Genomic DNA, 27232 nt, shown 5'->3' with positions numbered 1-27232 from the left:
CAGCCGGCAGAAGGCGAGACTGAGAGGAAGGTGGCTGTTTCCTCTGAATCACAATGAAGAGGCACAAACTCTTCTTCATAAAGTCAATAAATGCTTTCAAAGAGAAACTGGCTTGGCTGAAATCAACAACAAAATATGATGCAGCCAACACTCAACAAATTCAGCATTTACAAACAAGAGAAAAAAAAAACATGGACCTATTACTCTCTCTGAGAATATAAATGTGATTGGGAATTACTACCGTGATCATTACTACATGTGCATTTTGTATAAATAAATGTTGGAGTGTATATACAGTGCTGTGCAAAAGTTTTAGGCAGGCATGAAAAAATGTTTTAAACAAAGAATGCTTTCAAAAATGGAAGTGTTAATCATTTATTTTCATTAATTAACAAAATGCAGTGAATGAACAAAAGAGAAATCTAAATCAAATCAATATTTGGTGTGACCACCCTTTGGCTTCCAAACAGCATAAATTCTTCTAAGTACACTTGCACACAGTTTTTGAAGGAACTCGGCTGGTAGGTTGTTTCAAACATCTTGGAGAACTAACCACAGATCTTCTGTGGATGTAGGCTTTCTCACATCCTTCTGTCTTTGCATGTAATCCCAGACACACTCGATGATGTTGAGATGACGGCTCTGTGGGGACCATACCATCCCTTTCAGTAAGTCTTGTTCTTCTTTATGCTAAAGATAGTTATTGCGCATTCAAGATGGCGCCGCAGATGGTCGCCTCGGCGTGTTGGTGCGCATTGTTTTGTTTTGTTTTTTGCTTTAAAACGGTCTTCTGTGATGGTACCCAGAGCTCTCTCACCAGATAAGAACTCATGAACATCAGGGCTACTACACCAGAGGAGTTATTTCCCACTTTTCTGCCTACTGCTCTGGAATTTTTGGACATTCTGGTCAAAGGTGCGCTCACCTTTGTTCAAGCGGTGAAACGCCGGAAGAGAGGGAAACAGGCTGGGGCGCTGGTACGTCTTCGCCAGCGTGGACTACGAACACCGTTACCTGGAATATTTCTCTCTAACGTGTGCTCACTTCCCAACAAAATTGAGGAACTACAACTGCTATTGGGGAAAAACAGGGACTTTTATTCATCGGCAGTTTTGTGCTTCACGGAGACGTGGCTGTGTGGATTAATACCGGACTCTGCGCTGCAGCTGGCAGGATTCCAGCTCTACAGAGCGGACAGAGACACGGAACTCTCTGGCAAAGCGAAAGGTGGAGGAATCTGTTTTTACCTCAACAGTGGTTGGTGCAACAACGTGACAGTGATTCAGCAGCATTGTTCTCCAGACCTGGAATCCTTCATCATAAACTGTAAGGCTTTCTATTCCCCCCGTGAGTTCGCTTCGTTCATCCTGGTCGGTGTTTACATCCCGCCGCAAGCTAACCAGCCGACCAGATACTGAGTGTGGAGCGGACCAACCCGGACTCCTTAGTTATCGTCGTTGGCGACTTTAACAAAGGTAATCTCACCCACGAACTCCCCAAATATAGACAGTTTATAAAATGTCCGACCAGAGAGGACAACATTCTGGATCACTGTTACACCACCATCAGAGACGCTTATCACGCCGTCCCACGTGCTGCACTTGGCCAATCCGACCACATCATGGTACACCTGATTCCTGCATACAGGCAGAAACTAAAGCTCTGCAAACCTGTTGTGAGGACGACAAGGAAGTGGAGCAGTGAGGCTGTGGATAATCTCCAGGCGTGTTTAGGCTGTACAGACTGGGATGTGTTCAGGACTACTACCAACAGTCTGGACGAGTACACAGAGGCTGTGACTTCCTACATCAGCTTCTGTGAGGACAGCTGTGTACCATCATGCACCAGGGTGAGTTACAACAACGACAAACCCTGGTTCACAGCTAAACTCAGAAGGTTAAGACTGGATAAGGAAGAGGCCTTCAGGAGTGGGGACAAAGACATATACAGAGAGGCAAAGTACAAGTTTGACAAGGCAGTGAAAGAGGCCAAACGACTGTACTCTGAGAAGCTCCAAAACCAGTTCTCAGCCAACGACTCTGCATCTGTCTGGAAAGGGCTCAAGCAAATCACCAACTACAAGTCGAAAGCCCCCCACTCCATCAACGACCGACGCCTCGCCAACGACCTGAATGAGTTCTACTGCCGCTTTGAAAGACAAAGGGACAGTCCTGCAACCATCCCCCATGACGCCCCCCAACAGCTGCAGCCACAATCCACCACCCCCACCTCCCCAACCTCAAGAGGGGCCTTGGCACCTCCAACCCCCACCCCGAAGTTCCCCCCCACCAGCCCCCTACCCACGCCGATGACGGCTCTTTCCATCCAGGAGAGGGACGTCAACAAACTCTTCAGGAGACAGAACCCCTGGAAAGCTGCTGGTCCGGATTCTATCTCACCAGCCAGCCTGAAGCACTGCGCTGATCAGCTGTCTCCAGTCTTCACAGACATTTTTAACACCTCACTGGAGACATGTCATGTGCCAGCCTGCTTCAAGTCCTCCACCATCGTCCCTGTTCCCAAGAAGCCAAGGACCACAGGGCTTAATGACTTCAGACCCGTTGCCCTGACCCCTGTGGTGATTAAGTCCTTTGAGCGCCTTGTGCTCTCACACCTAAAATACATCACCAACCCCCTCCTGGACCCCCTGCAGTTTGCCTACAGAGCCAACAGGTCTGTAGATGATGCAGTCAACCTAGCCCTTCACTTCATCCTCCGGCACCTGGACTCCACAGGAACCTATGCCAGGATCTTGTTTGTGGATTTCAGCTCTGCCTTCAACACCATCGTCCCAGTTCTGCTACAGGAGAAGCTCTCCCAGCTGAGTGTGCCCGACTCCACCTGCAGGTGGATCACTGACTTCCTGTCTGACAGGAAGCAGCGCGTGAGGCTGGGGAAGCACGTCTCTGACTCCCTGACCATCAGCACCGGTTCCCCCCAAGGCTGTGTTCTCTCTCCTCTACTCTTCTCCCTGTACACCAACAGCTGCACCTCCAGTCACCAGTCTGTCAAGCTTCTGAAGTTTGCGGACGACACCACCCTGATCGGACTCATCTCTGATGGCGACGAGTCCGCGTACAGATGGGAGGTGGACCATCTGTTGGACTGGTGCAGCCAGAACAACCTTGAGCTCAACGCTCTAAAGACAGTGGAGATGGTTGTGGACTTCAGGCAGAACCCAGCCCCACCTGCCCCCATCACCCTCTGTGACTCCACAATTGACACTGTGGAATCTTTCCGCTTCCTGGGAACCATCATCTCCCAGGATCTCAAGTGGGAGCCAAACATCAGCTCCCTCATCAAGAAAGCCCAGCAGAGGATGTTCTTCCTGTGGCAGCTGAAGAAATTCAACCTGCCAAAGACTATGATGGTGCACTTCTACACAGCCATCATTGAGTCCATCCTCACCTCCTCCATCACCATCTGGTACGCCACTGCTACAGCCAAGGATAAGGGCAGGCTGCAGCGTGTCATTCGGTCTGCTGAGAAGGTGATTGGCTGCAGTCTACTGTCGCTCCAGGAACTGTACACCTCCAGGACCCTGAAGCGGGCAGGGAAGATTCTGGCTGATCCCTCACACCCCGGTCACAGACTCTTTGAGACTCTCCCCTCTGGCAGGAGGCTGCGGTCCATCCGGACCAAAACCTCACGCCACAAGAACAGTTTTTTCCCATCTGCCACCAGCCTGGTTAACAAAGCCCGGAAACCACACTGACACTCTCCCTTCCCCCCCCCCCTTTTTTTGCTGACAGGACACCTGTAACCTGTAACTCTATGCGTTACATTAACGCTCAGCATGGACTCCTGCTTTACTTGCACTGCTTGCACAATGATCACCTGCACTGTTGTATTGCTCTTACATCTTATACTGCTCTATATTTACTCTCACTCACTTAAAACTGTGCACATATATTTATATTATATTGTAGATATGTTTATACTGTTTAATTTGTACTGTATTGCACCGACTACGCCAAAACAAATTCCTTGTATGTCCAAAAACATACTTGGCAATAAAGCTTTTCTGATTCTGATTCTGATTCTGATTAATGACTTTGGCTGTATGTGTGGGTTCGCTCACTTAGCATTTTGTAAATTGATAAAAATAAACAGTCATCATTTATATGTCTGAAAACATTCTTTGTTTACAGCTTTTTTTTTACACCTGCCATAAAACAAAGTATTGTATATGTATGAGTGCTTTTAGAGCTGCATTTGATAAGCCTAACATTTTCACTTTTCTATGCCATGTTCCAAACCACAGGGATATTTAAAGATTCATTAAGGGTTTGAGTAATTTGCCTTATTAAAGTTAGGAAGTTGGCCTTTGACCATAAAGGAGCTCAGTTCAATTAAACCCATTAAGTCCAAGAAAGCCTTTTGAAAAGAAACTAATTAATGTTGGAAAGACAGTTATCTTAATAACTTTTATGTTAGTTTTAACTTGAGTTCAGCCTCTAGCACATACTAAAACATCAAAGTAAAAAAAAACTGACAGTCCAAACATTTTAGTTCTACTGGAAAGTAAAGCTTATTTAATATTTACCAGAATTATAACAAGATCAAATTATAATAAGTTAGGAGAAGAAAAGCATGAACAAACCAATATGTCTTTGGAGAATGTGTAGGTATTGGTTGAAGGTGGTTATAATATATTTAGGGATTTTATGTTTGCTGAAACGTTTAATAAATATGATTAACAGAGTACAAGGAAAGGAGAAAAAAAAAATCAATTTATAAAAAAAAGGTTCCTGGAACCTACAGGTTACATTTAGGGACTAGTCTGTATTATGGCGTGACCTGTGGCTGTTTAATTTCCCAGAACTTACAGGTTATTTTTATTTAACTTGGAACCGCTTGCTTCATAATAATTTTGCCTTCCCAAGAGTAACCAGTAACTTACTGAAAAGAATCCAAAAGCAACAAAGTAGGTGCAAAAAAATAACATGTGATTTCAAAAAAGTATTATGTCAGTTCTAAAATGTACCCTGACAGGGCCAGTGGGTAACATCTGACTTCCTGAAAGTACGTTGGAGAAAGTAACTACGTACTCCAAAAAGGAAACTTTGAATTCAAGTTGTAGAAAGTACCCCTCACAGAAATGATTCATGGCAGAGTTATTTTTTATGCATTTACATCCATTTGATTTTATTTAAAAACTCATATTTTGTTAATGTATCCACTCAAATGTAATTATAATCTACATAATTTAATCAATTGTAAAATTTTGTAAATGTAATTAGTTAATACATACTAACATGGTTTAAATAATCAAAGTTGTAGGATTATATTATTAAAATTTTTTTTTACTGGTTTTCATAAAAAGTATAAGAAGTGAAATGAGGAAATTTAGAGGATTTATATTTTATTAATACTAAAAACATAAATCCGAGGATTATGCATTTAAAAAAAAATGGGCTGTATTACATTAATAAATATGCATCATGTAAAGTTTATTTGGTAGGTTTCTGTTAAAATGATCTAAATAAAGTAAATGGGAATTTGTCATGTCATAAAATTACATAAATGTTAAAAGTTACGGTTAAATATTTCTGTGTAGCCTCTAACTTTCACAAAGTATCCTGTAATTGCAAGAAATTACCCATAAATGCAGGGAATTACCCTGTAATCACTAAAATGTACCCTGAAGAAACCAGAAAATAACATCCACGTTCTTTAATGTACCTGTGAGTTCTAAAGGGTAACCTACTATTATCAAACATATTTTGATAAAACAAGAAAGTAACATCTAACTCCCCAAAGGTAACTGTAAGTTTTAGGAATCCATAACTTGTTTTTATGTATTTGCACTGTGTTTATTATGATTAATCAATGGCAAAAATTAACAAACTGCAGATGGTGAGTGGCTGTAATAATTAACACTTTTCTCTCTCTACTCTCAGATATTTGTTTCTCTTTAAAGGATCTGAACACACCATGACCTTCAAATCTCCACAGGATTTGAGGTTGCTCTTTTCCGTTGCCTCCCATTATCTTTGTCAGTATGGGTGAATCCTAGCACAGTGAGTGCAGAAGTTGAATGTAAAAAAGGTTTCCCACAAATCTAATGGAACCTAGTGATTAGAAACTAAGCCACTATTCTGAAGTGTTTCTCTATCATTTCTGATCTTTAAGCTCAGTAAAAATAAAAACATGAATGTAAGAGAATGCAAAGAGAGGCAGCTGAAGTGACACATGAAGGTGTTGTGTCTGTTCAATTACTTTTAATTCATTTTACTGCATGGGATGAGGTGTCATGTCCCATTACAATTTCTAGGAAAGAGGAAATTAGGACATAAGGATGAAAAAACAAACTGAGGGGACAATGTGAAGTGTTTCCTCTTGATCTGCTATTTTCATAATTGTGAAATTTTAAAGGAGACTTGCTCAGCTCTTTTAAAAACTTCTACCAGGTTTGTGTCAGTTTCAACATCCATCCGTGCCATGAATAAAATAGTTAGGAAAAGTTTAGTCTGTAATTAGTGAAGGAAAAAATGCATTCAAGTGCAACAACTGTCTCTAGTCTGCACCACTGTGTGTGCTACAGTGATCGTGGGTGGTGGGTTTAACAAAGAGCCGATTATGAGCTGAAAATAATTTACTTTGGCTGGCTGCACCTCTGTCATTCAAATAGGAAAAGAAAAATCACTTGTTAAGAGTTCCACAATTTCCTCCTAAATACAAGATAATCTTTTTCTAAACTTGCACCTAATGAGCACTGTTCTACCGGCTGCACCGAGCAAATGATTTGTTTAAACTACATTAAAAGAGCTTTTTGCAGGAAAGAACTGAGAGTTAGAAAGCAGAAAATGATTCTGAAATTAGTGAGGAAATTAACAAAGCTGCATAATAAAGTGCTTTCGAAGTAAAATGTGGAAATGTTTGAACAGCAGCAAAGAAGGCAGGAAAATCTGTGGCTTTAAACTGATTCTGTGGGTTTAATTAAAGTCGAAGGTACATTGGCACAGCTCATCCTCCTTCGTTAATTTGCAGCAGTCTGAGGCAGGAATATGTTTACAGCTTTGAAAACAGGAACCCGGGTTTCTGTCAGTTGGGGGATCATTTAATACTTTGTTGGTTCTTTAAGGTCAGTGGCAGTAGAAGTAAGTCAGTGTGTTTGCCATGTGAAAAAGGGAAGAATGAGAACACAGCAGGTTGTGTTTAATTTAAAAGGAAATAAAATCCAGAGGTGAGGAGCACAAAAGCACCGGTCAATCAGCCAAAGAAAAAGTAAAACCAGAACTCAAAGGTAACTATGTATGGAGATTTGCTTAAGACACAATAAACTAAATTCACCCCCTGATTCACCAGCTTATACAAGCCCTTGTAATGGCAGTAGCTCTCAGTAAGTATTTATTGCCTGATTCACCAGCTTATACAAGTCCTTGTAATGGCAGTAGCTCTCAGTAAGTATTTATTGCCTGACTTCAAAAGCCTTTAAGGTCACTGTTGAGGAATTTTGGTCAGTTTGGTTCTATACAACATTGTTTCATAACTCCGTTTGGTCCAAGCTTCAGCTGTTTGACAGTTAGCCTCACATTCAACTTTAGAATACTTTGGTATACAGACAAACTTACAGACCACTCAAAGGCTGCAAGGTGGCCGGTCGCCAAAACAAGCCCAAACCATCAGTCCTCCCCCACCATGCTTGACATCTTGTATGAGGTGTTTGTGCTTACATGTTTACAGTAGCCTTATCTGTCCAAAGAACATTGTTCCAGGAGTCTTGAGGATTGCTCAGAGTCAACTTGGCAAAACCTTAGTTGTGCTGTTATGTTTTTTAAAGACAAAATACCTTATAATTTTTCATGTGGAGGCTTGCAGAGGCTAAGATTGAGCTTTTGGGTGGTTTTCTGTCATTTCTCTGAGCATTGCATGGTTTGACCTTGGGGTGAATCTGCTTGAATGGCAGCTGTGGTAAATGTCTTCCACTTGTGAATTATATTTCTCTCTGAAGAGTATCATTTCCAGTTAAAAGAGCAGCAAAGTTTGTTCCTTGAAGATCATTGCTGTGGGCTTGGCATTAGATCTTGCATTATTAAAATGACACATTAATATACATAACTTCATCGGACCAAATAAGTTTCGGATAATAATTTGAGCACCGTGTTAGGAGGTATGCTCTTTTAGCTTTACACTACTTTGTGTCTATGTTGATGACTCTTATTTGGAAGTATGAAGGGAAGTGGTTATTGAGTTTCTGCCCTGTAGGGTTGATATAGTTGTGTACTAAATGTCTTGTCAGGCCAGTCAACAAGACTGTGAAAAAATAATCATTTCAAACCTATTTTGGCTTTAGGATTGACCTTTAATTGGAATAGCATAAAAGAAAAACAATATTGTCATTGTTTTAACAGCCGATTTAACCCACATGCGGAAGAACACACAGAGAACAATAAACAGTTTTGGAAGTTTATTGCTAGAATTCTGGAACAGATAATGATTAAGGCTAGCCATGCAGAAAGGAACCGGAGGACTGCGAAAAAGAGGGAAACAGGTCAGGTAAGTACTTGGTGAGTGACAGCTAACAGTCTCTGTTTCAGAAGGCTTACGGTGTGCAGGGAGGACTAGATCCGCCAGGGAGATGGCAAATGAGTCTGGAGATCCAGGGGGGCCTCTTCTGGGAATCCACCAGGAACTTCTGTGGTCCAAGTAAACGGATCGTTGGAGGGTGGACTGGGTGCGTGCAGGCGAGGAAAGAGTACCGGAGAACGGACAGCCAGCTGGGACTTAATCCGGGTTCTTCTGAAGCAGGGTGCGATAAACCATCAGACTGAGTCAAAAGACTGAATATGGAACCTGGAAGGAGCGAGACAGAAACGGTGAGTAATTTCTCTTCTGGCCAGGTGATGGTACCGCTGTAGGCAAAAACACTCAGGCAAAGAAGTGCTGGCGATCCGTCCCCTATATACTCCTCCAGATGATCATCAAAATGAGGAACACCTGTCGCACCCAGAGATGCAGCCCTCAGCAGCATCTGGTGGTGAAGAAGGTAAGCAGGAGAGGCAGAGACTGCAGACTCTGACAAATATGTGGACTAGTCAATGCTGGAGTGGAACATTCTACACTGATGACAGGGTAATCTTTATTTATGAGCAACAGTATAAGAATGATTTTTAGTTTTCTGAAAAATACTGGTATAATCTCTGCTCGCAAACCCAAATACTTTGTTTTATCTCATCTAGTTAGTTGTGTGTATTATTAAATATCTAGTCATTGTTGATCTCCTTTCTTCTATGTACAGTGTTAACATACTGTACATCTGTATCTTCCATTGCAGGAAAACTGACAAAACTTTTGCTTTTATAGGCGTGGTCACACTGATGAAGAAACCTTTATTTATGCATTTGATCGGCAGGACCTGGCTGTTACACTACTTCTTAATTCCTATGGAAGCAGCATGGGTGTACTTAGTCTTATTAGGGTTACAGGGCATCTAAGTAGTTAAACAACAACATTTAATCTGAAATGAAAAATAAAATCCAAGCACATCACAGGGTCAGCCGGGATGAACAGTAGCTGCAGGGTTCATTGAAGCCACCAGCTGCCTCGACGTCCGCTCTTTCTGCACGTCACCATCAATTACAGAAAGAGGACACATCACAGCGCATGTGACAGCTCCATTATTAGTGCTGAGACCATGAAATAACCCTTGCTGACAATAAAATTCTGACGAATAACAATTCCAGACGAGTTTTGATTGCATTCAAAGACTGGATACTTAAAGAGGAATTCAAGTGCATAACTCCTGATAATGATCATAATACCTTGTTATTTCCGGTGTTTTTATCATGCAGCCTGCAATTACCAGAGACATAAGAAGCTCTTGGCATAAACCAGAGCCCACTAAGGGCACAGGGATGATGTGAATCTCATAAATTCCCAGAATGAAGCTACAAAAACTACCTCTAACTAAAACATAGCAGACTGATTCGAAAACAAAGCTTATTTATAGACAAATGTAAAATTGTTAGCCCACAGAGACCAGAGGGATTCAATCTTGTTAGAGGTTTTCATATTATTACAGCTGCTGCTGTTATGTATCATCATTATTGCTTTATGTTTCTCTGTATTTAGTGATCAGAGTGTGAGTGAATAATGAGGAAACAGAGAGGGTCGAGAAACTCATGATCAACAGAAACAAATTAAACTGATTGAGAAAGATGGAGCGTCATAGAACTTATTATCCAAATAGCTGTTATGCGAGTGTTTGTGTTGGAGTGTGGCAAAACAGGCCAGCTCTGGATAAAGAACTGATTCATTTACATTGTCATATTACATCACAAAGAGCAATGTTCTTTGTCTGGAACTGTAATTCCAGCTGCATGTCTTGTAGGGTATGCTTTTTCCAGCTTTCCAGCTAATTTTGCCCTGTCATCTTTGCAAAATACCTCAAGCTTAGTCGCGTTAGATCGAGAGTGTCTGGGAACATTATTTTTTTAAGTATTGCCGCAGATTTTTAGTTAGATTTAGGTCTGGACTTTGACTAAACTATTATAACATGAATGTGCTTTGATCTAAATCATCCTATGGAAGTTATAGCTGTATGAACCCTTCCCCAAACTCAAGTCTTTTGCAGCCTCTAACAGGTTTTCTTCCAGGATTGTCCCTGTATTGTGATCCATTAATTTTCCTATCAACTCTAAACAGCTTGCCTGTTCCTGCTAAAGACATACATCCCTACAACATGATGCTGCCACTATCATGTTTCACTGTAGGGATGGGGTGTTCAGGATGATGTGCAGTATTATTATAAAACGAGTAATAGTAGTCTTGTAAGATTGTCCCACCTGAGCTGTGGATCCCTGTAGCTCATCTAGAGTTGCCAAGGGCTTCTTGTGTAGTTCTCTAAAAAGCTGCAATTGGTTGCACTTGATTTTATTCAGGTGTAAAAGCAGCTGAATACAAATGCACATGATACTCTTCAGATTTGATTAAGGAAATATGTTGATAACCATGTATCAGTTTCCTTCCACTTCACCGTTATGCACCACTTTGTTGAGCTGTACAGCTTCTACTACAGATGTTTGTGTCAAGCATTTCTACTTGATAGCTAAGGGCTAACAGTTTTGCATTGCTCTCATTGTTAATGCTTAGCTAACGTGAATTATAAATTGTACAAATGTAAATTATGCTGATGCTGATTACCAACTTGAAGCAAAAATACCAGTTTCATTCTAACTTCTGGTGAGGTTAAATTGAGCAAAAGTGTCAGCCAGAACAGACGTTCATTGGTACCAGAAAAAGGAACAACAATGCAGTCTTGTAAGGACACTCTGCGAGTGTCGGTGTATTAATATTCAGGCGGTACAGTAACAGTGTTTACACAGAGGCATAGAACAAGACATTGATGGAGGATGGCTCGCTGGCCCCAGTCCTCTCTCAGCCTCTCAATTACCTCTGACTGTGATTAATACATCACAATGCATTACCCTCTCTGTCTTCATCCTTCCTCCTCCACTCAATCCACTCCTCCTCCTCTTTCTCAGAGTCATGCAAACTTCTCTAGGAATGTATTTGATATTTTCTTTGGCATTGCTGGTTTGTGGGATTGGTAATAGTGGGCAGAGTCGTGGGAAAGATGTGGCTAGAACCGAGTGGCGGCATTCCGGAGAGACGCCGGTAATGACAGAGAGCTGCGCAGAAAGTCGGAGCCACAGTTGGGAACCATCAAACTGGAGAGAGGCATCATGTTTACTGGGATTTAAAATGCTGACCTCTGGAATGCTTTCAGGGTTAATTTTGCTCTGGACATTTCGGTAAGCTTTAATCTGAGATTCTTCTAAACTGGGATGTTTGTGTTGTTGGATGAAAGATTTCTTCCTAGAGAAAAATAAATTGGTTGTGCCTTACTTATACGGTTAAATATGTTGAATGTGGATTTTAGTTTTAAACATTTTCTCTCACAGATACATCTGAAATTATACCAAATTAGTTTTGCGATTGCAGTGTAGAACAACTGTGATGTGATTGCACCATTTCTTTCCAGTGAAAAGGTAACCTATTAACATCTGGTGTCTAAGTGACAACAAGGCTGACTCACAAAGAGTTACAGGAAACTGCACAATAAAGATACTGAATAAAGTCTTAGATAGACCCAAATGAGTAAAATAAGGTCTTGGTTCTCAAAAATCCTAATTTTAACAACTCAGCTGATTTGTTTTGTCAAATTTAAAAGGTATAAAATTGACACCTGTGGACAAACCTGTGGATAAATGGATAAACCCATATGAATCAGGCATTCCAAGCAGGTAGCACTCGATAAAAATAAATTTGTAAAGTCTATTTAACCACTTCTGTGTTCCACGGATTAGGAAGTAGAAAACCTCCAAAGATGGCAGCCAGGCAACATCCTGATCAAATAAACCACCTCAGATGACTATTTTATATGTTAAGAAGCAACAGTTCTACTCCGCACTCCTCACAGACGACTGAGTTGCTCACCTTAACTCAAAGGCAGAGTCTAGCCAGCCTACCGAGGAACCTCATTTTAGTCACTTCTATAAAGGACTTTGTTTGTTGTAGCTTCTCAGTGGCACAATTGGCAGCACTGTTGCCTTGCAGCAAGCAGGTCTAGAGTTCAAATCCCAGCCTGGTGTCGTTCTGCATGGAGTTTGCATGTTGTCCCTGTTCACTGTGTGTGTTCTCTTGATGGACTGGCAACCTGTCTAGAATGTATCTTGCTCTTTGCCCAATAACCGACCCTGCAAGGACAACCGAGCATACACAAAGAAAGATTGTTCTGTGTGTTATGATTAGGGATGGGTACCGTATTTGACACTTTTATAGGTACTGACTGAATTCTGTTGGTACTAGCGAATACCTATTCATATTAAATCAAGTGCTACGATGGTTCGGTACTTCCCAGGTAACAATTCCCAGGCACTGGGAATCAGTACTGTATCGGTTCAAATGACATGGATCCATAGTCATAATCCATGTATTTTAATCATAAATAGGGGTTAAAACATAGATGGATCAATTTAAAACTTCATCGTTCAGCTTGACTGCATCTTCACCATGACAGACCAAAGAAACATCGTCATTACTGCAGATAAACTCTCGAACCAGTGAACCATCTCTTGCCCTATTCTGTGACCATTTGTAAGTGAGACACCAAGACTCTCCCCAAATTGGAACCTAATAGCAAAATAAGGAAAATCAAATCTATACATATGCAAGAAGAATCTAAAAGAGACTGAAATGGAGCCTTGAGGTACCCCACAAGTAAGTATGGGTTCTGGAACTGTTTAAAGGCAGCAATTAAGTCTGATTATGTGCTTTAATACCATACATGCTATTTAAATGAAGATATATTTATTATGAACAGGACAGGTCCAGACTGCAACAAATAGTCAGATCTGCAGAGAGAATAATCAGGGCTGACCTTCCCTCCATTCAGGACTTAAACAGGTCTAGGATCAGGAAAAGAGCTGCTAAGATCTCTGCAGACCCCACACACCCTGCACATAAACTGTTTAGAGTTTTATCTTCAGGCCATCGCTACAGAGCACTGTTTACTAAAACCAACTGCCACAGAGACAGTTTCTTCCCTCAGGCTATTTCTCTGATGAACATTTAATAGAGTACCAAACAACTGCATACTGAAGTTGCAAATTCATCTTTGTATATGTGTATATTTGTATATATGTATTTAAGGACATAAAGATTTATGCATAAATATATCTTATAACACATAAAAAAAAAAAAAACCCAGAGAGCAAAGTGTACCAGAGTCAAATTCCTTGTTTGTATGTACGAACTTGGCAATAAAGCTGATTTCGATTCTGATTAAAAATTACCCAAATGAATGGCCTCATCCTGGTTCAGTTGGGTCAAGATGTTTTCCTCTGTGATAATTAACAATGGATGAGGTCTGTTGGGTGATAAGTGCGTTAATCTAACAGAACATTATTGCTAAATCTGCACCTATCTCTGTAAATCTGCAAACTTTTTTTTAGAGACAGAAAACAACCTTCAAGAGGGAGATGAGGGAGTGTGGGATAAAAGGAAGGATGGAAGGAAAGGAAAAGGGAAGTGTGCTTTCCTTCCATCCTTTTTACTCTAAATGAACAGCAGCTCTTTTAAGGGGAAGAAAGGCAGCAAAGGCAGAATTAGGATTCAACTGTGGTGGTCGACAGAGCAAGTACTGACTTAGATAAATCACCTGCATACACAATGCGCACACACAGACACATTTTACTGAAGCAGCGCTGACACGGGAACACAAACACACACATGCAGCGCTCAGGCAGGATGTCGCAGCAAGAATCAAGGAGCTGCTGAAAGCCAAAACGTGTCTGTCCACACGTGGAACATCAGGAGAGTCAGATGAACAATGTCGATGTGTGTGCGAGTATTTAACTACAGAGATGAGTGCATGCTGCCACTGTGTTTTGATGCAATAAAAGGAAAACAAGAACAACCAATTCTCACTCTTATAAAGGTCAAAATATTATTTTAATTCAAAAGTATTATTATTTTCTCAATAGAAAAAGTCCAGCAGGTTAAAAGGCTATTGTGTAAGTACGCAGGACTCTTTTAGCTACTACAGCAGTGTTTTTAGTAGAAACAAAAAAGAATAGTGATAAGAAACAAATCCACAGCAACCTCTTTTACCAACATTAAACACATTTTTATACAATATGTCTAAAAACTGTAGAATTCAAGGCCAAATATGAAAAAAACTCCATGTGTTTAAACAAACATCTGCTAATATCTGGATAAAAATAAAACATGTTTGCACACTGTTATGCAGTGTTGAGGTTTTATATCATGACAGGTTTTACACTCACATACAAACATGTCTATCTGTAGCCGCTTTGTAGAGCTTTAATTTAGTTTCAGCAAGTGTATAGAATTTGGGGTCCGAAGAAACCAAAGCAAAATCTATGGAACTTATATTATGGCTTCAGGAAAAGGGATGGCTGAGAACAGTTTAGCCATCATGCACAAATACCAAACAAATAATAATACAAAGCAGAAACAAACAAGAGACATTGTAACAATGTGCGGTACTGAGTCAGCAATGTTAAATCATCTATAAACGCTTGATTCATCAATGTAAAGTGATTATTTTTTCATTATTTTCCTTTTTTTTTTTGCTTTACAAAATAAACTGGACAGACATGAATGGATGTAATGGGGTCTCATAAATAAAACACTGTAATTGCTGATATTTTTGTTTTGCTGTAGCTGTATAGGAGAAACTTTGAATCTCAGGGCATTAATGATTACAAAGGATGTTTAACATTTTATTTTTGAAAAAAGTCTCTTAAAAAGTGGCACAAACCCAACAATTTAAGAGGCGTTTTTTCTTTAAACATGCTTAATCTCCTTTGTAATCAATAATGTTCTGAGATTCAAAGTCTCAGTACAGTTATCATAAAAAGAAAATATATCAATTTATTGGCTTTTATGTATCAGGGCATAATAAAATAGTCTGGTCTTTACAAAATTCTACAATTATTCAAATCTTATCCAAGTGAACAAAACTCATACCATAAAATTATTATTTGTTAAACCAAGAGGAAGACAAAGAGGGTGTTCTTGGTAATTCAGTGTATTAACAACCAAGTACACCCAGGTGTGTTTTAACACGATGCAAAGGCGGAAAGCTGTCAGCATTGTGCTTAGGGAAGTAAATTTTGTTGCCCTTCAATCTGGAAAGTATTATTAAGTTTCTTTTAAGCGCTCTACAGAGAAAGATTATTTACGAGCAAATTATTATTTACTACCAATCTTCCCAGAAGTGGATGTACCAGCAAGTTCAGAGAAATAGCAAATAAACTCAAGATCTCCATCTCAGACTCTAGGCCTCAGTTGAATGTTGAAATTCATGATGGGACTATTAGACATTTGCCTTATTTGGAAGGGTTACCATATTTGAAATATAATTGGGAGGCACATCCTAGGTTAGCATCTTTAGGACAGATGAGGTCAAAACTAGGGAGTATTGGTTATAATGCACCATGTTTGGAGAAAACCAAATAAAGCATTATTAGAATAAACACCTCAAGCACAATGGGGAAGGGTTGATAATCTGGGTTTATTATGCTTCCACATTACGTGGGGACCTTGCACTTACTGAACTGACTATGAACGTCTCTATGTAGTATTGGTGCTAAAGCTGGTCCAACTTTGTTTATCACACACAGCTCTCCCAATTTGGTTTTGTCTTTCTTCCATAACTGTTAACAGCATGCAGTGTTTTTTTAAGAACTGAGGGTGAACAATTACATGACTGAAATATGTGTTTACAGAGCAGATTCCAAAGCACACATATTAAAATTGTTCAGGTGATGTTATTATCCCATTTATCCCTTTTAGTTCACCATAACTCTCCACACAGACAGGAAGTGATGGGTGCAACATTTCCAAGCCCAGTCTTGTGTATGCAGAATTTGCCCTATTAGTGAACAGTCTCTGTTTGGGTTTCTGTGATCGGTTTAACTTCCTAATGAAAGCTTGTATGCCAAAAATTAATTAAAGATTTATATTTCTTAAATACATATACATCAAAACACCATCTCTTCTTGGTTCCAAATGGAATCAGAAGCCGCTTTGGTAAAAGTAATTTAAAGCAAATATTTGCTCCAGGTAAAATCTTGACACATATCTAATGTTGAACATTTTCCTTTTCTGAACTTCTGCTTTAGTTCTGATAATTATGAAACACAATTTGACCAGTGTTAGGAGTTACCGGATTCACTGAGTCTACATCCTGAAAAGGGTAAAGCTTTCTCCGAGACATCTGGTTTGCACTTTGTACAGCAATGGAAGACAAAGGAGTTTTACATGAAGTGTGTTAGCTGTGGTTTGAAGTTCGAAGAATCCCCTCGGGAAGATTCCCCCTCCCTTCACATATCCATACATTTACAAAGGAAGGAACAAGACAAGAATGGATCAGCCACAGCAGCAAGCTGGGGGAGGAAAAAACAAATGCTCCCTGTGCTCTTGCTGCAGGGGAATCCCTTCCCCTCTCTGAATGTTAAAGTTGGAAAGTTAATGTAGGGACGTCCTCAGCGGAGTGGTCAGCAAATTCTCAGAGTGGATTAAACTGATTAAAGCTGCATCTTTTTTCTCTGTTTCAGCCCTTAAACAGCCATTTTTTGACTCACAAAACAAAAACCGTTCAAATTTGAAAACAACTGCTCAGTGTTTCTGGATGTTTTCGGCGTAAACTGAGCTTTTAGAGAAAGAGATGACCTTCTCTGGCTCAGTAAGGATCTGCAGCAGCAGCAGCTGTGAGACTGTTAAAAAACATCCTTTGGTCTATCTAATGGCTCATTTTAAATGTTGGTTTAGCTAAACACTCCACAAAGTCACGTTGTTCTTGTCAGCAGACATCAGTGTGGTGAAGGGAGGATTTTTCCAGCAGCGCTGTAGTTTTTAGTACAATGGGCTGGTTAATAAATCAAAATCCTTCAGCTGTCTGACAAAATGGATGTTAATCAAAAGAACTGAAGTCTAATCAGCAGGAGACATGTTCTGAGCTTCAAATGAACAAGAGCTTTTTAATCTCAAACTCATAGCTTTGGTAGAAGTTATTTAGTTTGTGAACTCAGTAAACATTTTATCTCTGTGTTAATCACTGTTTCTACTGGTTGAGACAGATGTAAAATCTTTTATTTCTGGTGATGTTTAAAGGTAAAACTCCATAACAGACCAGAATTCACTTTAAATTTTAACACAGTTGCTAATGTATTCATCTTTTTATTAGAAATTAACATGGACTGTTAATGTCCAAATCATGACAGTGAAGCAGGATTAAAAGTTTTATTCTGGGGCAAAGTGTTAGTAAAAAAGACTTTTAGGGCTTTTATGTGTCCTATTTTTCAAGACAGATATGGATGTGAAACAGAGCACACGGACATCCTCTGTATGCTGACAACAACTTTAAAGAACTTTATAAAAAACTATCCACCCATCTTCTGCAAGTCTGAGGTCGGGTTCAGGAGGATCCCACTGTGTTCCAAGACCAGAAGGAATATCTAGTTCCTTTGGGTGTTTTGGCCCAAGGTCTCCTCCCAGTGGAAGACTCCTGGGAAAACCTGGAGCCAGGAGGCATCCAGATCAGATGAATCACCTCAACTGGCTCATTTTAAAGAAGAGGAGCAGTGGCTCCTGAGCTCTACCTGAATGAAGGAGTTCTTCATCTTTTCTAAATATTTCCATACTACAAGAAGAGCCATACAAAAGAAGAAAAACACTTTTATGTGTTAACTAAAGATACTGTAATGGCATGAATTATAGTTCAGTAATTATAGTTGCGTTCAGGGTTGCACTATCAGCTGTCAGAAAAGTTTGGGGCTTTAGACAGCACATTTCTGCTATTCTTTTTAGCAATGGACAATCACTATGACATAAAACTTGATGATGGATATTTGGTCCCTGTTCTTGGCAGAACTGGTAGAGTAAGTTTAATTAGGCAGATTTCCTGCCACTAACCCTGTATCTAATCATCTCCCACAAAGTATCCATATGCTATTCCAGTGAGAAAACCTCTACATAGATGTAAACCTCTGATTGGAACAGTTCTTCATAATTACCTGGGAAAGTGCCAATAACCTGTGTACACAAAAAGACAAAGGAATGGACAGACAGAAAACTTAAACAAAATGGCGGGTATTTAATACATTTAAAAACGTTGTTATAGTGACCTTTTAGTTTCTTTTGTTTTGATTAAACAAATCGGACTGAGGTGCTGGTGGGCAAATTCTTTACCGTTTTCTTCTGTTTTCAGTTTTTAGGCTAAATGAAGCTACTAGGCTGCTACCTCCAGCATCATGTTTACAACACAAACAGAAGATTGCTGCAAGTCTGCTCATTGAGTCTCAACAGAAAAAAAACACACAGTGACAGGATTCTTCTTTACTGATCCTTCCCAACAACAGAAAACAACTCTTCCTGCTCTGCTTCTATAATTAAATTAAAAAAACATTATAAACTGATGGCGGCTGTCTCCGCTGACTTCATTAAGATGGTAAACAGGACAAGTGAAAGTCAGACTTTGTGTTTAACATTTAAGGGATGTAGGAAAAAAATTAATTGAAGAAGGAAAAAGTTGGCACTGGAGGTTCCCTTCGAGCCAAACGTCCCATCACAAGATTCCTTAAAGCACGAAAATCCATCGGTTGAGGTTGGTTGTTGACCTAAGCTGGCTCTGTGTGTGCATGTGGCCATTAGGGAAAGCAACGTTAACAAGTTCCATAAAGATGGAGGAAGGGAGTTTATTGTGCACGTTTGTCTCTGTCAGGTATGTGTTGTGGCTTGTTTACTTGAGGCCAAACAAAGACATGCAGATTCCAGCTTAGTGTGTTTGTAGCTGGGATGATGGTGCATGAAGATCACAAAGATCAGAGGAAACATTTAAGCTGTAGTTGTACTCTGCTTCTGTCTGGGAAGTTTCCACAGATTCTGAACCATTTTCTAATATAATTAGGCTCTGATGCCATTTTCACATGGTGTGGACATTTTAACTGGAGGCAAACAAAGCTGACATTTGAATCAACCAATTGGGCAGCTGCCCTGAGACGTTGTGATCAAATGAACTACCTCAACCTTACTTTCAGTGCAAAGTGCCAGCAGCTTCACTGAGCCGCTATGACCATAGATGGGGGCTGGAACACAGACAGACCAGTTAATCCAGAGTTTTGCATCTGCCCTGATTACTGCAGACCAATCCGTGATCCATCTATCTAGCTCCTTCTCCATCCTGCTGTTGCTTATTAACAAAACACCATACTTAAACTGTATTCATCAGAATGCATGCAAAAGACAAAATATTATTTGAAAATATCCAAAGCAGCATTATTTTAAACTTAAAGAAAACCTTAAAAGTATTTTTTAGAAAATCTATTTAGGATCTGCTGTCTTGATGTGATTGGATTGCACCAGCCAATCAGTCAAAGAGGTTATAGTTTATGCAAAACAATGCACTGAATCTATAGGGGGCAACATACATGCATATAAACTGCTTAGATTTCCACTTAGATGGAGTGGTTGCTCAAGGTAAGTAAAATATAAAAACTTGAGGTCATTTGAGTCCAACTTTAGGTGTTGTCTTTTCCAAGAAGTTACAATTTATTTGTTTTCAGCTGCTGTTTTTAGGTGTTCGGTTTTCAATCTTCTTATCTAAAAACAAAACAATAAAAAACTTCCGTCCTTAAAACGTGCAGCAAAATTACACAAAAAGGAAATAGATTTGAAATGAAGTATTAAATCCCAGAAACCCGTACTGAAAGCGAAATGGTTCTGATTGTTAGTTTTCCGACATGTTGTCCGGCTTCAGAGCTCACTGTGTCTCTGCACAAGGACAATCCCTCAGACAGACAGCTTCTTTTCTGTTAGTCGGCGTCATCAATCTCCAATCTGTCAGTCTTATTGATTATCCCACAGAGGTGCTGCCAACTGGCAGCTGCATGGGGGAGATGGACAGACAGAGTCAGAGAGACCGATGGATTGATGGAGAGAATGATAAATAAAGCTGCTGAGCTCCACCCACAAGGTAGAAGACATTAAAAGTCCCATCTGATGCAAGTTTTATGACTTTGATCATGGTAATGTTCTCTCTGATGTGCCTGTCTCAAATGTTATTTATTTACCCTCCTGACATGGAGGCCATTTTCTTATCAACCCATTACTGTGGGGAGAATCTGGTCACAGCGGACGGTAAAGGAAGAACCACAAGAAGCAACTTTACAAGCAAAAAAAAAGTGTCAGCTTTTAGAAATTTCAAAACGCAATGAAAAACTTGAACTCAGCAGCTATGATTGTGTCACAGGGTTGGATTACATTTCAACTAAACAGGGAAGTAGTAAAAATTTTCTTGCTTTAACTGCACTGAAGGAGATGTCAGTTAAGGCAGGAAAACATTAAGCTTCAAAAGTTTATAAGATAATCAGATACCAATTACAGTTACTCATATTTTTTTAGTTATGAGGGAACATTGTAAATTTTTCCTGTTGAGTACCAAAACCTCAGACTGGTTGTTTCAAAAACTGAGAACTGCTCAATGACGCTCCACGGTTATGTCTTGAATATGGAAACTGAATCATGTAACCAGGGTAATTTTTCCCATTTCCATTTGAAATTTCCCCATTTCCATTAGATTAACTTTTTATTATTAATTTGAGTATTTCTTTTCTTTACTATTTTATTTTTGTGGTTGAAAGTAGGTTCCCCAAAAATGTATTTTGTTAATTTTTAAGTCCTCTAACCAGTTTCCCTGTCCCCATTGAAGAAAAGCATCCCCACAACATGATTTTGCATGTAGGCTAAAACGTAAAATTTTGACTTCATCTGATGAAAGCACGTTCTTACACATGCAAGTTATAAGCATTTGCTAGCATTTTGTTTGGAGGTATTAAAGTAAAGGAGATTCAATATAAATGCACGCTACATTTTTTAGACTTGTAGCACTATAACATCTTAACATTTGAGATTGCCTGTGAGTCAATATGAGGTATATTGGAGACTGATTGATCTGTTTTGCAAAAATCAGTAAGCTTTGAAGTCTGCCCTTGGAATATTTCAGTTTTCATGCCCAGAGAAACAGCCTTGATGCTTCTAATCTTTGGTGTGAGCATGCACAAAAAGACAGAGGACGTGAGAGGGACGTGAGAGGGTAAATCTGATTGGGCATCCTGCAAAGGCTGCAACATCTGCTCCGAACATCCGGTCCTGATGCACTGTGAGTTCATGAACATGCACTGGCAGCTGGAGGAATGTGGGAACTAAAAGGAGACAACATATCTGACTCTGCTGCATTGATTCTGGTAAATTTGAATGCTGGAGTGAAGCAGAGTGAGTGGAACTGCAGAAGCAACAACACAGCCTGTTTAAACACTCTGAAAGTCATGTTTTCCCCTCCTTTCAGTCTCCTCCTTTCTGACAATTTATTGGATGGAGTGAGATAACAGACGAGCGGAATTTCAAACACAGTCACTGAGCTGTGAATGACACGTTCAACTCTGTCACTTTCACATTCAAACATCTCTCTACATCCAGGGAATTAAAACCAACACGTAGTAGAGACATAAAATGTGACTGTTCTTCCTTCTTCTTCCTCCTCTCATTATGACGTTTGTCTCGGCAGGTGGGCCCAGGTCAAAGGTCATAGTGTGCAAACACACTCATATTGACACAAGGTTCAGCAGCGCAGTGTATAGGTTTGTGAAAACATAGCGTGCAAGCTGAAACCTTCAGGTCAGGCTTGGTTAACAAACAGCCACCAGTCAGATTCTAACAAAGTGGAAAGAGAGAGGGTTACATCTCGTCTTACAGGAGGTGCAGAAGGAGATGCTTCCTCCACAGCTCCTCTTACGTCAGACTTTAAACACCATAGACACTGAGGGATACAGAGAGAAGGGGGAGGAGGGGAGGTGAGGGGCGAGTTCCTGTGGGTAGCCAGACATGAGGGTAAAACCAGCCTCATCAATAGAAGCTACAGCTCCTCTTAAATGTTCAACAAATTGCCAACATTATGTTTTAAAAGAGATTCAGTCACATTACAGCAAAGCAGCAAATCACCTCAAGGTTAAAGAAAGGTTTATTTCATGTTTTTTATTTTTTATCAGAAATAATTGGAAACCTTTCTTGTGGTTGTAAGAAAAAAGTAACTTCAAGAACTTGGATCTGCATTTTCTGTGCTGAGTAAGAATCAAAAGGTGATTAAAGGGTTTAGATACTGCAAGTTTACCATAAATGCTTTGTCTAATAGAAATTATTCCTAATCCTAATGAAGTTTCTGCGTATATGGTCATCTAAGGAACTAAGTCCTCACCATGATCTTTCAGCTTGTAGAACCACCTTTAGCAGCAAATGCGCAGTAGTTCTATGACTTTATTAGTCTCTCATATCAGTGTGGAGGAAGTTTGTCCCACTCTTCTTTGCAGCATTGCACCAATTCATTGGGAGTTACTGACATTTGTGTTTGCACAATTCTATTAGGGTGGCAGCACAGCAATTCATTTAGGATGAGCCTGTAGTATGACTGGGCAATTGATTATTTTCACTTTTAGCCACCTGTTGTTTTGTCTCTGTGTTTGGGGTAAACTGAGAAGACCCAATTTGGTGGTGCTTTAGCTGTTAAATTGGTGACCTCACATTTAACTCTAGGAAACTTTGGTATACAGACGAGTTCATGATTGACTATATGCAAATTTGCCCTAGTTATGTGACTAGCTCAAATTATCAGCCCTCCTCCACTGTGCTTGAGAGATGCTTTGAGGTGACTGTGATGATGCTGTTTGAATTTTTCCAGTAATGGTTTTGTGGATTCTGGTCAAACATCTCTATCTGGCCTCATACATCCAAAGCACATTGTTTCAGACCTCCTGTGATTCACTCAAATGTAACTTGCAAAGTCATGCAGCCATTTTCTTTTAAGAGCAAAGAGGTTTTTCTTCGTCAGCCATTCTAAAGAAGTCACACGTTCCCTTAATTCTTTAATGGATAAGGATACAAGTGAAAACAGAAACAATTTTACACATACCAGGATTTTGTTGTTTTGTCCTGATTAGTAATAGTGTTTCTTTAACACCTAATTCCTCAGACAAAACACATCCCGATGCTAGGGAAGGAGATCTTAAAAAAATATCATCCAAATTACCTCTAAGCTGATTTTACAGAAAATTCCCACTCATGTCCTACAGTTTTATAAACATAAAACCTTCATGCAAGACAGTGACTTAAATTACCAGGAAATGATAATCCCAGCTAAACCATATTGGGGGAAAATGATTTTATAACAATGGGAAATCATCTGCAACAGTTTTTCTTTCAGCATGACAAGGTGGACAGTTTAACTCAGGAAAAACATCCAGACAGTCCCAGCTCTGACAGTCCAACTGGACTGACCCCTTAGCTGCAATCATGGATTACATCTGCAGAAGGAATGGATGCACTTTACCTCACCTAAAAGATTTTTGGGTGATCAGGATGTTCTCTGACAAGCTGTTAAGGCTTATAAACCCATAAAAGCCCAATGGAGGGTGAAACAGCTGAACAGTCAGGTCAGACTGAGCTGATTGTCGCGTCTGAGCTCACTTTATTGCCTACAACAGTGTGAAGGCTGGACCTCAGCAGGTGAACTAGCTTCAAAACTGTTGGGGGTAAACTCCAAACTCTCCCCTCATCTTCACATCGCCTGCTTCTGTTGCTTCATTCAACCTGTCTTAACTAAATGCCACAATCATGGGTCAACCAGAGGGTAACAATGTCCTTCACACTCAGGAGTCACTCCTGCTCATAACACAGTAATAACTGATTATCAAAGACATTGTGTACATGGTGATTCTAATGTTTCAAATATATTCTGTAGGCTTTAAAGTTTCTTTGGTAATTAATTCAAACTGTTCCTGATGAATTCCAATAAAATCCCTTGACAATTCATAAATGTGTTCCTCAGGAATACTAGGCCGACCACACTGTGTTGTATTACCACTTCAGTGACAACGTTCATGCTTAATCTTGATCAGCCATTATTCAATGTATACACTGCATTGACTTCACTTGGAGGAGGACGAAGCTAGAATAGAGACAGTCAGCAGAAATTGTTGCAAGATTCTTGTTGAATATCTAACTTATATAAAACTGGATTTTAAATCTGTTTCTTGTCCTACCAGCTGTCCCTGGAAAAAAAATATTTCAATCAATATTTCAGTCAATGCACACAAAACTATAGCAACGAATTATTTGATGTATAAATCGTGTGTGCATCACTAAGTTGCTGATTCTTTACACCGGTTTAATTAGTATCCAAATATTTTGAGGCATTGAAAAACCTCAACTGCTGTCTTCTTTCTCCATTCAACTATCAGTCACCTCATCAGAAAAGTCAGACATTAGATTATCTGCCTTATTAAAGCTAAAACTTTGCCACATCTTAAGGGAATGTAGACTGCCCTGGTTAGGTATGATGACGCTGCATCTTCCTGCAGTTTATGGCCAAGCAGTATATTATTCTGCTAACACAATAATGTCAAAGCTCTCTTTTACGATGATGAAATTCAGTTAAACTCACATGCACATCATTGTTAGGTCAGAACAGTCTTTGAGCAATTTTTGTTTTTTTTCCTGGGAATGTGACTGCCTTTTAACATATACCGAGGGCTCACTGCCTGCTGGTCTGCTGAGTTGCAGTTTGCCATCCTGTCAGGCTAACGTTTCAGCTGTCAGAGAAAAAAAATGCTAAAATTGCGGATTTTGGGTGGTTTTTTTTTTCCCAGGGACAGATTTCATTTCTTTAGAGTCTATTCATTTGGTTCATATGTCTCTGTGTCTGTCTCTTCCATCCTGAGAGAACATCATCCTGTTTCACTCTCCGGCCTTTCAGTACTCTATGACACTCACAGAAGAGGAGGAACGGAAGAGAAGATGGAGCAGAAACATATGGCCAAAGGCAGGAGAAAAGAAGGGCAAATGAAAGAAAAGAAGGACAGATATGAGGCAGGTGTATACTGAGTTGGGAAATTAAGTGGAGAAAAAGAAGCAAATTTGACTCTTTTATATTTGTGGGAGCATCGGATGCCACTGACCCTGTTCTTGCTCTCCATGTCTCTGCAACCCATCAGCAAATTCTTCCACCATGCTGAGGGAGTAAGCTGATCCATACAGCTGCTTTTAATGGGAACAGCAGCACCTAACATTAGGACACCAGGTCTGTTCTACACCTGTGAAATTATCACACCTAACGTGAACATGTGTTTCCCTGTTGGTCTCAAAGGTGGGCAGATGTCACGTTCGAGCTCTGTGTGCAGAAAATCATGTGATCTGTATCAAGACTTTGGGCAGATATTAGTTCTGGTAAATCGAGACAGAAAACTGTCTTTTTAACCCCAGAAGGTTTCATTTAGGGTCACCCGAGAGGTCATCTTTTGTGTTATCCGGATACAACAACGTATTTACTGTCACGTTACTATGTATAGTGGAACCCTAACAGTACATATCACCCTGAACACATCACCACTATGAAGCATGTGTTTTAGGGGAGCTTGTTGTCAGCAGGGACAGATAAACCGATCAGATGAGAAGATGGATGGAGATGAATACAGGGCAATCCTGGGAGAAAATCTATTAAAGTCTGCAAAAGACTTGCGTCTGGGTTGGAGATTAAGTTGTCCTACTATATATAGTAGGACAACTTTAAATTCCAAAACTTCACATTTTCAGAGTAGGAGAGAGGATGATGAGGGAATGCAGAAAATCATGAAACAGGTTTTCTGTGTCCTGAAATCTAAACCAAGGTCAGCTTCCAGCAGCAGTCACTTTCCAGCTTAACTTCGCCTCTGCACAGGAAGCCGAACTTGTGCAAACGCATCGCACGAAAGCTGATCTGTCACCTGATAGACCTGGAGGGGATCATGTAACATGCACACACACACACACACACACACACACACACACACATTTGTAGTGCAGATCAACTGAAACAGCAAATTGTTTATTTTCATACCTCAGTGATTTACTGATGATCGCTGCTTTAACTTCAGCTTCACCAGGAGCACAAATGTTAAGCAGACAGTCTCTGCTATCAGACTTCAATCCAGCACTTATCTCACTTTTTGTTATTTATCTATCACTAACACATGGTTAAACTTGTTGACCTGCGATGAGTCACTGAAAAAATATGAAAATACACACAAACACCAAGTTCAAGTCAGGTTACCCTCCTCTTTCATCTGTTTATGGGAACTCGTTCAAAGTGTTCAGATATTCCTTTTTACTTGGCCAGATGATTTTGATTGCTTCATCATCTGCGGCTTGTACAAAAATGCAGTGGTTTATCTTTTAACAGTAGCAAGAAAGTAGCATCTTATAACACCTATGGGTATCTGTTTGAAAAAATACAGAAATTCTTCTACATATGTTGGTGACCGCTTATTTACAGCTATAAAAACCAAGAATAAACCATCATGGCTTGCATTAAATGGCCATGTAAAATCATTGGGCTCATGGTTATTTAGGTTTTGTTCCCCTTCTTTTTGTTCTAGTTTAAACCTTTACATTTAAATGTTTTATGCTTTACCTTTATTTGTTACAGTAGTTTTATTCTTCCAAGCTTAGCGTTGCATACTCGTAAAGGCTCTGTTTGGTGGAACAAAGAAATGACCCATAATATGAGTGACAGCTACAATATGAGTAGTTTAAATTATTTAAATGTGAAGGAAAATAAACTTTAATTCATTCTTTACTGTCTCCGTTAGCAAAGGAAACACTGTATTGCACT

General features: G+C 39.9%; 1 protein-coding gene across 5 annotated transcripts in view; it reads right to left on the bottom strand.

The window, feature by feature from the left end:
- LOC124860451 (protocadherin-1-like) overlaps positions 1 to 27232 on the bottom strand; it is a 261838-nt gene that overhangs the window by 151106 nt on the left and 83500 nt on the right. The window contains exons 4-5 of one of the 5 annotated variants that reach the window (XR_007036359.1): positions 8553 to 8799; positions 6264 to 8476 (exon numbers count right to left, since the gene is read on the bottom strand). The exons of 3 other annotated variants lie outside the window; for them this stretch is intronic. Coding sequence is in view for 1 of the 2 variants with exons in the window: in XM_047353791.1 (XP_047209747.1) it covers positions 8779 to 8799 (21 nt within the window). In the remaining variant the exon portion in view is untranslated. Of the gene's footprint in view, positions 1 to 6263; positions 8800 to 27232 lie in introns of those variants that run through there. One more of the 5 variants, XM_047353791.1, reaches the window with a different exon arrangement.

This window comes from Girardinichthys multiradiatus, chromosome 23 (assembly GCF_021462225.1).
Source record: "Girardinichthys multiradiatus isolate DD_20200921_A chromosome 23, DD_fGirMul_XY1, whole genome shotgun sequence".
NCBI lineage: Eukaryota > Metazoa > Chordata > Actinopteri > Cyprinodontiformes > Goodeidae > Girardinichthys > Girardinichthys multiradiatus.
Note: the sequence above shows the minus strand (reverse complement) of the source record. Positions and strands in the feature narration are given on the sequence as shown.